At 32.2% G+C, this 14,443-nt stretch overlaps 1 protein-coding gene across 2 annotated transcripts in view; it reads left to right on the top strand.

Moving 5' to 3' along the window:
• The window catches only part of LOC149477806 (uncharacterized), a 366,366-nt gene that overhangs the window by 309,864 nt on the left and 42,059 nt on the right, over window positions 1-14,443 (top strand). The window contains exon 1 of one of the 2 annotated variants that reach the window (XM_089710076.1): window positions 11,909-12,342. The exons of the other annotated variant lie outside the window; for it this stretch is intronic. Coding sequence (XP_089566202.1) covers window positions 12,300-12,342 — 43 coding nt within the window. The 5' untranslated portion in view covers window positions 11,909-12,299. Of the gene's footprint in view, window positions 1-11,908; window positions 12,343-14,443 lie in introns of those variants that run through there. 2 annotated transcript variants of the gene reach the window in all.

Here is a 14,443-nt window from a genome sequence, read left to right as displayed (position 1 = left end):
GTGATACTATCTATGAGCTTAGAAATTCAATTTTGTTATGCATTTAATTATTTTGTCTTTTTTATAATACCTAGGGTACATGGTGTAGTGGTTACATTGAGTAAGATGGTATGTATGGGTTCAATCCGGATTTACACTTAGGTAATTGTATGTACCTATTTGCAAAATATTTATTAGCATGGTGTTATAAACCACTTTTTATGTAGTTTACGATGGTGTGGCCGAGGTCTATATCTACTTGAAATGCCAAATCTGGGGGCACGGTAGTGCCCCCGCCAAGACGAGCCAAGCGACTACGCGCACGGGCACTACCTACCTTTTCTCGAAGCGCTTCGACGTTTTTTTGAACCCTCATAACTTGGGTTTGGATTATGCTAGATCAACAAAATTTTCGGGATATATTGTCAATAGCGGACTTATTGAACATATTAAGTTTTAATTACATTAGCTTTTATACTTCAGATTTTATTTATATCTAAAAAACGCTAATTTCGTCACTGACTCACTGATGATCATCAAAATTCTTAAGGTATTTCCTAATGTCCTAGAAAGCTGAAATTTTGTATGTAAGCTAGTATTAGCACACAAACAACAAAAAAATTATAAAACTTGTAACTTTCATCCCCCAACCCCTTAAACTAGGGGATGGGAGTTTGTATGAGACCTGTAATTTTAAATTAAATTTTGATGACGCTAGAGGTCTAATCTAATAATCTAAAACTTGGTTCCCCTAGATATATATATGTATAGGTACTCCTTGTTAAAAAAAAATTGTTACAAATAACCTACAAAAAGAAATGAAATCCCACCAAAAACATTTTCATGTAAAATGTTGCCAAGACGAGCCCATATGACTCGCACTGTCAAAAAGTTATCAGATCTCATGTAGAGCCAAGCTTCTAACACTACACGCCCTAACTCTACAAGGCCTAACTTCACAAACTCTACACCTTAGTCAAAATATGTGGCTTGGCCATTTCGCTACATTCACATCGGCGCAAGGTGAAAAATTAATTCACTGTTCATTACTTTTGTGTTATACAATAGTTCTTGTAGTAACGAACGGCCAAGCCACATATTTTGACTAAGGTGTAGAGTTTGTGAAGTTAGGCCTTGTAGAGTTAGGGCGTGTAGTGTTAGAAGCTTGGCTCTACATGAGATCTGATAACTTTTTGACAGTGCGAGTCATATGGGCTCGTCTTGGCAACATTTTACATGAAAATGTTTTTGGTGGGATAATATTTATATTTTGATTCGCACAAAAAAAATTGACGAATTTTATATCGGATACGCTTCTTTTATAGTATGTAATTGTAAATTGATATGTTCAAATCATAAATTAATAGAAGGTATTGTTCCTACTCATAAAAAAACTGATTTTAATATCAATTCTAATTCAAAAATTTAACATTATTTGACTCTACATACTTATTCATGAACAGTAGATCTTCGTTCCATATTTTTATTTTTATACTAAACCTACATACACTTGAGTACATATTATAGAAGTATACAACACAATATACGAATATAAAAACATCAAAGCAAACCTCAGTAATGGCACGCACACACACGCACTGCGGTCGTGTACGCAACGCGCTCGCGTGTGCGTAATGGCAGCTAGCAAATTGCAACCATCTGCAATGGGATACAAAGATGTATAAAATCTAGATAGTATTTGTGTTTTTGTTTCGTTTTACGTATATATAGCAAGGTAGAGGATGCCCTGTTTGAATTGGTAAAAATTATTGGCTATCTATTCATACATTTACAGTCTAAAATTATGTCGTTTTTGAGTTTATCCGTTTAACATCAAGCCTACGAATGAGCCACCGTCACTGTTTCATTTAAATAGAGCAGCCACTGCTTTAATAAAAAAATGATCTCCCAAAATAGATCAGCATTCAAAAAGTAAATAGACTTTTCAATTAATTTACCATCATGTAAATTATATAACTGAATCGGTACAAAAGAAAACAACGTGAAAAGGCAAGTGGTAGATTTAACGTTAATCGATAACATATTATATGCCAAGTGCCAACACGCACTTGGCCAGCGTGGTGGATTATTGGTTAAATCCACATGAGGCTCGTATCTCTGCAACGGGAACGAATATGGGTAATATATTCATATTCTATACATTCCATCAGCCCATATTTGTTCAAATCTGAATGAAATATTCCATACATTTGCACTATCTAGTAATAGCTATGTCTGTGACATAATCAGTATTATGTAAAACTAGTTGCTAGCCGCGACGTCGTTCGTTTATTCTTTGAATACTAATTCATGCTATAAAAGATTATATTTAACATATTTATTAAGGTTTTAACTAAGTAAGTTACCTACCAAGTCAGCAAAATGATTTGTAATTTGTAAACTTTAAAATCTACCACTAATTCGATTTTGCTATGACAAATACAAATAACAGCTATCTTTAAAAAAATCTGACTAATGATATTTTAGGAGAAAATATTTACGGTTTTAAAACAGGTTTAAAATCGGTTAAATAATTCGTGGTCGATGCAATAAGATGTGATCTCCCAATGATTTGTGGCGAGGTAATGTGTTTCAATTTATAAAATTACATTCAATACATCCAATACAATCCCATCCATCCATATTGAATTAAACTTTCTCATCATATTTAATTTAGATTTGATTTATATTGGTTACTAGCGGTCCGCCCCGGCTTCGCCCGTGGTACATATTTACGTTTTCTCTACATAAGAACCATCTTCGTACTTCAAGGAATATACTTAATAAAAAAAGTAGGGATGTAACGATACCGATACCGATACCGAAATATCGGCCGATATAATCGGCAAGCCGATATATCGGTATCGCCGATAGTAAAACAACCGATACCGATATCAAACAATTCAAAAAACCGCGCCCAATGAACGATGCGGGAGGCCGCCCGCGCGCGCGCACTTTGTTTTCTGAAAAAACTCTACCAATAGTAAACTTTTATTAGGTACTGATTGTATGTGTATTACTTAAGTATGAGTAGTTTAACTGACTTTGTAAAATAAATGGTTTTGTTGTTTTTTGATTTGGCATTTTTATTTAAAAGAATACGATTAACAGTTGAGTCTCTGTTAAATGTTGGTAACTTTTTATGCATAATTCACTATTTATTTTTCTACCAAGCCATCGATATCGGTATCGGTATCGGTATCGCCGATACATTACTACAAATATCGGTATCTGTATCGTATCGGCAAAATCATGTATCGTTACATCCCTAAAAAAAAGAATTATCGAAATCGGTCCACCCGTTCACGCGTGATGCCGTGACCAAGGAAAACGGGTTTCATTTTTATATATATAGGTAGATTACTGGATCTTATAATACATATAAAAATATAAAACATAAATATTACGTAGGTTTTAAAAATTGAAAGATTTTAAAATAAAATGTATTTGTACTGCTGACTAATTACGCGAAAACAGCTGAACTGATTTTGATTGATGATATAACATGATGGGATGGTGAAATATGTAACACATGATTTTTATGTAAACATTAGATGATAATTTTTTTTTAAACTCGTAATATTGGTATATTTTTTAACGAAGTTAGCGAATAACATACAATAGATACAATGTATTATATAAAAGATAGTGTAGCTTATTTTTAACTTCTTAAAACTTCTCGCTAAAAACATATAATGAAACTAATTGATATGTGATTCTATAGACTAAAATTATAATATAAAACACAATTATTATAAAAACTCCGGCAATCAAGTTGTATCGTTACGATCTGATTAAGATAAACACAAAAAATATTAACAATTCATTTTTAAGACAAACCTTTGAAGGTCGAATGTATATAAGAAATGACATTGTGTTTTAACCAACTGTGCTAAAAGGAATATTTTGCAACAATTTGTACCGATTTTTTTAGTAATATTAAATGAGTAATATTAAAGATTTGAATTGAGATATTAATATCAAGTTATTAAAAACGGTTAATCGATTTTGATAAGATTTTCCATAGCAGTAGTCTCGAATACAACAAAGTTCATGTACGCTCGTAGCGAGAATATAAATAGCGCTATTGGACATTACCGTGCAATTAACACGGACAGAAATGTGGACAATAATCATAAAAATATTATATTGCCTCACTCGAGCACCGAACCTCGGAGGCGTTCTTGTTCTCATTTTAGCGAAGGGAGTGGACACAATATGTAAATATAAGTTTTATTAACCCGTACGGGCCGTAGTTTTGTATAGTGTTTTCTTATATTTATACGAATTTTTTAACTATAGACTTCGGATTTAGAACACAATTTATCAGTAGAAAAAATAAAGTTTAAACACATATGCTTAGTTTATTTTGTACTAGCTTTCCGCCCGGGGCTTCGCCCGCTTTGTCCAAAACCTAATTAAATATATACTAAAACCTTCCATTTATGATTTAATCATCCATACTATATAATATTATAAATGCGAAAGTAACTCTGTCTGTCTGTCTGTTACTCAATCACGCCTTAACTACTGAACCAATTAGCGTGAAATTTGGTATAGAGATATTTTGATACCCGAGAAAGGACATAGGATAGGTTTTATCCCGGAAATCCTACGGGAACGGGTTTTTCTTTGAAAACGCGGGCGAAGCCGCGGGCGGTAAGCTAGTACTTTATATATAAAAAAATCTGCATCAAAATCCGTTGCGTAGTTTTAAAGATTTAAGCATACAAAGGGACAGTGAAAAATTTGTTTTACACTATGTAGTGATTGGTATCTCGCAATCATATTGAGATTAGTGCACTTTTTGCATACATACCAACATAAAACATTACACTATTAAAAATTACTTCTCAGTAAGTTTATTATTTACCAAACTCAAACCATGTGGCATCTGTGATCTGACATCTTTCACGTTGACAGGTGTGATTGCGTGTTGTGTCATAAATGCGAACTTCAAAATGTTACGTTCCCATAAAAAATTTACGCTTTTACACCTGGTGGTAAAGTATGGTGGATAAATTTAAATTATGGGGTTAATTACATGTTACTTAGCGATAAAATTTCTAAAAAGATTTGCTTTTGATTCATAAAAAATGTATTCTTATTTCAAAATGTAAGTATGTTTTATCAATTACATTGATTTTTTCCTTGATAAACTTCAGAAAATATTGTTTCTTTGTTTTATATTAGGACTAAATGTTGTATTTTAAACAAGCTTATTTTTGCGACTGCGATCGCTATAATCTTTTATGTGTGCATTTTTAATTTATTACGTTATTTATCAGTAAAAGTTATATCTACATCATATAGGTAGTCTATTAAACTTTACTAGTAGAATATGCAGTGTTAAATTCGCAATGTGCAGTCTAAAGTCGAGATGCAGCCTCCATCATAACCCCAGATCCAGGATTTGAGCTGATCCCTAGACGACCGCACTAATACTACCAATTTTGTGATGTATTACGTGATGATCTGTGAATGTGTTTGTGTGTGAATGTATTAAATTGATGTAGAGATTTTAGTGAAAATAGATAGATGGGTATATAAGTGAAGAATAATCTATTAGGTATGATTTATTAATCACTACATAGTACATAGAACAAAGTCACTGTCTGTCCGTTTCTATGTATGCTTAAAAAACTACGCAACATATATGTTAGTACTAGCGGTCCGCCCCGGCTTCGCCCGTGGTACCTACATGTTTAAACTATCCTATCTCTCAAGTTGGATCGAACTACACATGGTGTGCGAATTTTATTATAATCGGTTAAGTGGTTTAGGAGTCCATTGAGGACAAACATTGTGTCACGAGATTTATGTATATATATATTAAGATATAATTTATTAGGTTTTAGATAAACGGGCGAAGCCGCGGGCGGAAAGCTTGTATGTGTATAAAATTGTTACCTATTTATTTATTTGCTATCTACTGAATTAATATATTTTAAAGATATAGGTATATCATTCTGTGGATATAAATTTCATTGAACATGCCTTCAAAATGGATATTGTTTATTATATTAATTACTAGCGGTCCGCCCCGGCTTCGCCCGTGGTACATATGAAAAATAGATGTTGGCCGATTCTCAGACTTATCACTTACCCGATATGCACAGAAAATTTCATGAGAATCGGTCCACCCGTTTCGGAGGAGTATGCAGATTGCAGACTAACATTGTGACATGAGAATTTTATATATATAAGAAGATTATATACTATTGATGGTATATTTCCATGAATAAAGATTATTAAAATGTCCATATGTTAATTAATTATAAAATAAAAACAACAAATACGTTTTACCGGTAAATTATAAATGAGAAAATCATCAATCTTGATGAAGGCGGGTTCACCTCGCGGTATTTTTAATATTAACAAATAATTGATGAGTCAAAAAAGAGCTATCATATTAACTGAATATACACAGATGACACATCCGTTTACACACTTCTGTGTTATTATTTTTAATTTTATAAAGTTCATTAAACAGGACGCATAAGATTAATCCGTTTTTTGTGTGTTTGTTACGTTTTAACATGTGAAAAGTCCAACGGATAAATTTTAATAAACTAATGGAGAGTAACATAGAATTTAAGGGGGTTGAAAAAGGGATGAAATTTATTAGGAAACAGCTACCTATCGCAAAAGCAAAACGAACCAAATCATAAAGTATGTATATTGAAACTAAAACTAAACAAACATAATATAAATAATTATCTTATTTATTCACCACAAAATACCTGTAGCTCGCAGCTTCCCAATCTAATTGAATTTACTAGGTTTTAGGTCTTACAAAAGTTTCTAGGTCAGAGTTCGTGGAATTCATTTTAGTATAAATAAAACAAAATTAGCAATTCAAAACAGCACACATTGAGCTCAATCCCGCAACAAATTACGTGAAACACTAATTAGTTATTTAATTAAAATAAATTAAACTTGCAGTATACAGTATCATTTTGGATGGAGCCGTTTGAATGGTTTGACAAACATGGGTCTAATGTATGGGAGGTTAATGAATGGGGATTATTTTAATTTTAATTGAGTATTTGACGACGCGGTTGGCGCAGTGGTAAGTAACTGCCTACTGAGCCGACGGTCCCGGGTTCGATCCCCGGTCAGGGCAAATATTTGAGTGATGAACTCAATTATATTTTGTTCTTGGGTCTGGGTGTTTATCTATATATGTATTTATTAAATATTATATTTATCGTCGCCTAGTACCCACAACACAAGCCTTAATTGAGCTTACTGTGGGACTAGGTCGATTTGTGTAATAATGTCCTATAATATTTATTTATTTATTATTTATTTATTATATAATTTAATGAAAAGTTTTAAGTTTAAAACAGTAACGAGTAGTAGCTATCTGATATATAATATACTAGCGGTCCGCCCCGGCTTCGCCCGTGGTAGATATTTACGTTTTCTCTACATAAAAACCATCCTCGTACTTCAAGGAATATAATAAAAAAAGAATTATCGAAATCGGTTCAGCCGTTCTCGAGTTATGCGCTTACCAACACATTTTGCGATTCATTTTTATATATAAGACTAGCGGTCCGCCCCGGCTTCGCCCGTGGTACATATTTACGTTTTCTCTACATAAGAACCATCCTCGTACTTCAAGGAATATAATAAAAAAAGAATTATCGAAATCGGTTCAGCCTTTCTCGAGTTATGCGCTTACCAACACATTTTGCGATTCATTTTTAAATATAAGATTATCTTAGAGCTTAGAAAGTTTGTACTTACATCTTTTATTGTTCATATCTTTGTGTTCCGCTAGACTTAGAGTATATTTTTTCATAAAATTAAATTTCAATAAAAAAGTAACTCTGTCTGTCTGTCTGTTACTCAATCACGCCTAAACTACTGAACCAATTTGCATGAAATTTGGTATGGAGATATTTTGATACCCGAGAAAGGACATAGGCTACCTTTTATTGCGAAATATGTACCACGGGCGAAGCCGGGGCGGACCTCTAGTGAAAAACTATATCTGAGTCACGAGTTCACGACATGTAAATCATAATACCACAATCCAAAATTGTGTATCTTTGTGCGTCATTTTTACGTTCTTTCACGTGTCAAAATCTATTAAACGATCCATCTGAACAATGCACATAATAATTATCTAGACTTTACTATACCTACCTATTTGTCTAATCAAACTACCAATAAGTCATTGACACGAAGTTAGCGGCAAGTTAATTATGCTATATTCTGTTTAGTTGCTACCTGCTATTGTTCAATATCTTTTGCTAGGCTATGGTTGAACGAGTTTTGGGATACAGCAGGTAATGAACTAAAAGTATCTTGTTATTGGTAATGTATTTAAATATATTTATCGTTTAGATTCAGCTGGTTTCTCTCTGTATATTATGAAGTAGTATATTTATTGATACAAGTTATCTATATTAACTGGCTTTTGGATTATATTTTTCGGTTGATAATTGATATGTTCGGTTTTCTTTTACAAAATCGGTTAACCCATTGAGCCCCAAGGGGCCCGATCAGTCCCAGACACAATAGATTTTCTATTGTGTCTGTGGTTCCGGGGCTAGAGTTATTAAGCAGGTCCTGATTGATAGATATAAATCATGTATACACTTGCTTTCCGCCCGCGGCTTTACCCGAATAGTCAATGGAAAAAAATAACGTTTATGTTTTACTATTTTGAAACAATAAATAAAAATATACTTAATAAAACGTATCTAGTAATTTCAAAAGATAGCAACGTTTTAAATTTTAATATGTTTAATATTTTCAAAATAAACATTCAGCAAAAAATCAAACTATACTACGTATGCATTTTGAAACAAAATATGCATGAAATTATAGATTTCCAATTTCAACGTAGTTTCGTTTGAAATTCATATCATACCGAAATACAAATTTGAAACACGAAAAGCGACAAATGTGCGCTATCAATTCATTTGTATTTAATCGATTTTTGCATTGCATTTTGCTCTTTTTGTAAAACAAATGCGTATTAACAAAAACTGAAATTGCATGTTGTTAAAAATGGATATGAAACTTGTTAATTAACGATTTATTTAAAAGCTATAGGTAGTAGTTCTCGTTCTCTTTTTTTGCTTTTATTTTGTACTAGCTGTGCCCCACGGGCGTACCTATAATATAATCAAGTAGGTACATATTCTAAATCTCATACCTATTAGTATGTTATGTATAACTTACATAATTGTAAAGTTTCGTCCAAATACGTCCAGTAGTTTTTTCGTAAATAAGTAACAAACTTCCCTCCATATTAACTTTCGCATTTATAATATTAGAAGCATAGATTACACAAATATTACATTTTACATTTTCAAATTTCGAATTTGTATTTTTTAACAAAACTGTTTATATTCATTCTTCTCCAAGTTTTATTTTTTAGAAAACTGTTCAATTGGCGCGGTTTATTCTCAAGGAAACAAATTTAAACTTATAAACGTATAGAAAAGCGCTGAAATGAGGGTAAACTATACTGTGATTTCTGAACGACAAATTGTATCGATAAAATGTCCTTCGATAGCATTCTTGGTCGTGTATGGTCCGAGAAAAAGCCGAGAAACGATCTTTTGTTATTTACACTTATTTATTATTAAAATGTTAGAAACATGAAAAAAGGTTTTATTTACATTGACGTATTATGAAGTTTTTTAATGTCGGTATTATCTTTATAGACCTATTAAAGATATTTTAAAACAAAGAAACAGATATCTACTTTGTTTATAATCTTTCGTTTTATATAAGAATCGATAATTTATATGAAGAAGCATTTTAACTTTTAAGCATAAAATCAAATCCGATAAAAATGTATACTTACATATTTTTGTTTTTCATATATGTAGTCATAAATTATTATTTTATTTTAGTAGCTTGTAACATAATAAACCAAATTTCAACCCTAAGCAATAAATAGAAATAAAACAAATAATCATATTAATAACGACATTTTTAGATGTCATGCAAAATTTTCTACAAGTGCGCAGATCTTTATAAATGGTACTACAGTCCTATTTATTTTGTGCTGTTGCCTTTAAAAACAATAAAACAGACCCAAAAACCCTTTGACAATCGAATGCTCGAAACCAAAACTGTCTCGATGACTACGCTAGTTTTTATTTTATTGAAAACTGTTTAGAATGATTTTGTTTACGTAGACCATATTCTATTTTGGTATAAAATCTTTTTTTATAGCACAAGCATACCTTTACTTAGATAATATAATATAGACATTTTTAAAGATAAATATGTTAAGTACTGTGTTAATATTTTAATTTTTAATAAATTTCCGCTTTATCTAAAACCTAATTCATAAATTATATTGTAATACATATACTTAAACATATTAAAACCTTCCTCGAGAATCACTCCATTTATTAAAAAAAACCGCAATCAAAACCGATGCGTAGTTTTAAAGATTTAAGCATACATAGGGATATATAGGGACAGAGGAAGAGACTTTGTTTTATAGTCCGGGATACATCGCCCATTTTTGCAAGTGATTACTATCAAGCTAATTTTCCGTGAGTAGCTTTATTTTGATGAGATGCCCAATAATTTCATGAACGAAACTCTCGATTGTGGTAGCTTACAGAGGTAACAAGGATAAAAATTTTTGATTTGACGGTTCTCAAATATTTATTACGCAATTTGTAGGACAATATGTCTGTTGAATTATATAAGTATTAAATAAGTGAAAATAAAAAAATCAGCTGGTTAGTAATCATTTATGATGACTTCGTTATCGATACACATTGGAAAGGGGGACTCTTTGATCAAACCATAGATTTTGTAGGACAAATATTTTTTCGAATAATTTAGATAATTATCTTGAGATTGAACAAAAAAAAACATTCAGTTAGTAATTAATATTTGAGAACCATCAAATCAAAATATTTTATCCTTGTTTCCTCTGGTAGCTACCACAATCGAGAGTTTTGTACATGAAATTATTGGGCATCTCATCAAAATAAAGCTACTCACGAAAAATTAGCTTGATAGTAATCACTTGCAAAAATGGGCGATGTATCCCGGACTATTATACCTACTACCTATGTAGAAATAATTTGAAGTTTCGAATTTTAAAATTGAACCTAAACCAGCGTTAGCGTTTAGCTACTATTATGTATTCTGTGCCTAAACATGTACCTACAGACTATAAACTAAAATCCCTATTTTATCTGTGCATTCCCTGCATAGACTACAAATAATTAGCCGTTAACAGTGCATTATCATTCGAGATTAACCGATAATTTGAATAATCGTCGCTATTTTTGTTTCGCATCTCTACGCCATTAATTTGGTTCGGATTTAAACCAATTGCCAATTGGCGTGTAAAATAAAATCGCCGTTTTGCCGACACTCATTTAAACGATTACAGCGCAAACAATACAAATCGGAATCCGAATAAAACCAGCGAAACGCGGTCATTATGGTAATTTATTGCTATCGTACGTAGAATATTATATTTTTTATTTCACGTGCATTGTTCCATTGATCGCGGTTTTGTGGTGCTCGGACAACGGGAGTTAGATAACATAAAGCATCTCGAATAATTCGAAAAGTACTCGTGAGCGTCGCAACTCGCAGCCACGGGTATCTTTACCTGTTTTCTTTGAACGCACGCGGGAAAGGGACAGCCGATCGAAATTCGTGTGGAGAATGCATTTCGACAATGCGTTCCTACTGCCTTATGCCTACCAAACGTGAAACGAAAGCGGCCGGGACGCAGGGCGACGCCACTAACAATGCAAGACTATCTTTCTGGTTATGCAACCCGCCTATATTCGGAAGGCCGGCGATTGTACGGATCAATTTGAGCGCGAACGGCTCTCCGTTTTTGCCGCTTAGGCATCCGGCCGTGGCCGATGAAGCGACTGTGCGCCGCGCATTCTTGCCTCTTCACCAATCCCTGCTAACTTCACGTCAGTTTCACCCCGACCGCCGCGCGGAACGGACCTGTGCAGGTCGTTTCGACAAAACTATCGTGCAATACAATACTTAAACAGTTTCAAGTGACTCGAATCGATTTCTAAGTTTGTTATATTTACTTTTTGTGTAAACAAACAGTGATGGAAACGGATTCGTTCAGAAGGGACGGTTTAAAACGATGACCGAAAGTTTTAGTTGTGAAGAAAAAAGTTCGAATGCATTCGAAGACAAAAAATATTGTGTGCGTCTAGTGATGACCTGATGGGATCGCAGTGCGACCGAAAGCGTGTAGCTAGTGATGTGTACTGTGATATAAAATATCGACAATCGATGATTGTCGTGTGTGATAAGTGTAGTTTAGTTACCAAAGATTCCTGATGATCTTGTACATTAATTTGTGTTTCATATTGGTAGTTCTAGGTGAGTACCGAGTACACGCGTGGCATACTTTAGAGTTTAGACCTAACGGGTTATCGGACGAATTTATGTTGCAGAGTTCAACATGGGCATAACATCGGTTTAAATATAAATATGTAGTGATGCGGGGAAACAGATATTTGCATTCATTGCAGACGACGCATGTTAATAAATCTTGGCGAAGACAATGCGTGGTCTGTATGTTGATATAACTAAAGTCTTGGAGAAAATTTAATGCTTATATGCCAAGCTCTGAGAGAATATTAATTTTACTTCACAGTTCATTGCGTGTAATGTAGAAGAGATAAAAATCTGAATGAGATCATATTTGTTTATATATTTCTCAAGATGTTTTTTCTCATAGATTCTTTAAATGTGATAACTGATAAGGTTTAAACGCAAAACAATGTTACCTTTAATTAGGTAAACAGTAGAGAAAAAGCTGTTTAGTAAAATACATGTTTTATACAAACAATTAATATGTATAACAAAATTTCAAAACATGTAAAATAAACATGAATTGCCGAAACAAACATTTATCAAGTTATAGCGCTCATTAAAATTATTTAATTAGGAATTAGGATGGTTCGGTTCGAGCTAAGCTGTACCTACGTAAGTTTTAATTAAACACAGTATATAGTTATTCATTATTGTTCAGCTTGATTGGACATTCATTGGGCACTAAGTACATTTTGTTAATGAAATACTTTTTAGTGTTGTTTTCTTTTAATTCAAAACAAACACGTGGTATAAATTATAATTATTTGAATAGGTTAGGATTTGAGGACAAGACATGATTTTTTTGCACGGAGTTATAGGCAATTGTTTTTTCATGTGTGATTCAATGATTATAAGAAGGTTCCTTTTCGTTTATTTTTAATGTACGTCGCGTAGCTATAACTCCAAATAAAATTTGCATAATATCAATTATTATCAAATGCAAAAATAATACAATTCTTAAGTACCAAGTCAAAGAAGCAGTACTTTGTAGGTAATTTATTTTTCTACTAGACCTATTTTTATGACATAGGTATAAGTTATCGTTTTAAAACATGTTACACTTTCAAAACACGTTACAACACATAAAGTACATTATCTTCATTCGACACATGATATTAAAAAGCGATAAATAACATACTTGTAATAATACATAGTCAATACACCCGCATTGCCCGTTTTGAAGGAAATATGTGCATTTTACATTTTTAGATTATAGGGCTGTCACAGTTTGGTTAATTATAAATAAAATATATGGAAACGACAATTAAAAATATTGTTATATCGACAATTAAATATAAATAATGTAGTTGATTAAAAAAACCCTCGTCACGTTACTGAGTACCGTAATAATAATACAATAATATTCAATTCAATTTTACAATAATATTAGTTCTAATTCACCGCAAATTTCAACGTATTAACGCCATCTAGTCTCAAGCGTAGGAAAACTGGACTTCGAAAATAGTGAAAGCTAGACTAATAAACAGAAATTTAGATTACATTTACATAAATTATCAATAAGTAATATCATACCAAATAAAAATATTCGCCAAAATATTTGTTGATAATATCTATAAATCGGTTCATAAATCAATTGATTTAAGTTGAAACTATTCGACTAGAAATCGAACCCATGACCTTTCCAATTTAAAACTCTCACGGAACGCAGATTATTATTTTATTTTTCTTTTATTTCACTGCATGGTGAGGCGATTTCGAAAAATAATACAATTATAAAAGTAACTGTTGGCAACCCTAACCATCTGTCAATTAACACATCGTGAAATGGTTAAAAGTTTTCAATTAGGTTGGTTTAAAAGGTTTATGACGGATTTAACGTAATCTCATAACGGGATATTTATCATCTTATTAAAATAACGGTTAACTACTAATATATCAATGAAACTCATGCACTTAATTGTGTAGGTATTGAATCTATCATTTACGAGTATATAAAGAAATAAATAGTTTTGTATACAAAATTAAAAGTAGTAAATAGATCCTTCTGAATTATCTCCATGAATAAAAAACGTAATTTATAGCTTTTGGTTTCATCTTTATTATTTCAAAATAATCTACATATTTGCTAAAGTTAATTAAAATT

The sequence above is a fragment of the Colias philodice genome, chromosome 24 (assembly GCF_061535455.1).
Source record: "Colias philodice isolate Cphi_HAF_F1 chromosome 24, ilColPhil1 Martin Lab GWU primary, whole genome shotgun sequence".
NCBI lineage: Eukaryota > Metazoa > Arthropoda > Insecta > Lepidoptera > Pieridae > Colias > Colias philodice.
Note: the sequence above shows the minus strand (reverse complement) of the source record. Positions and strands in the feature narration are given on the sequence as shown.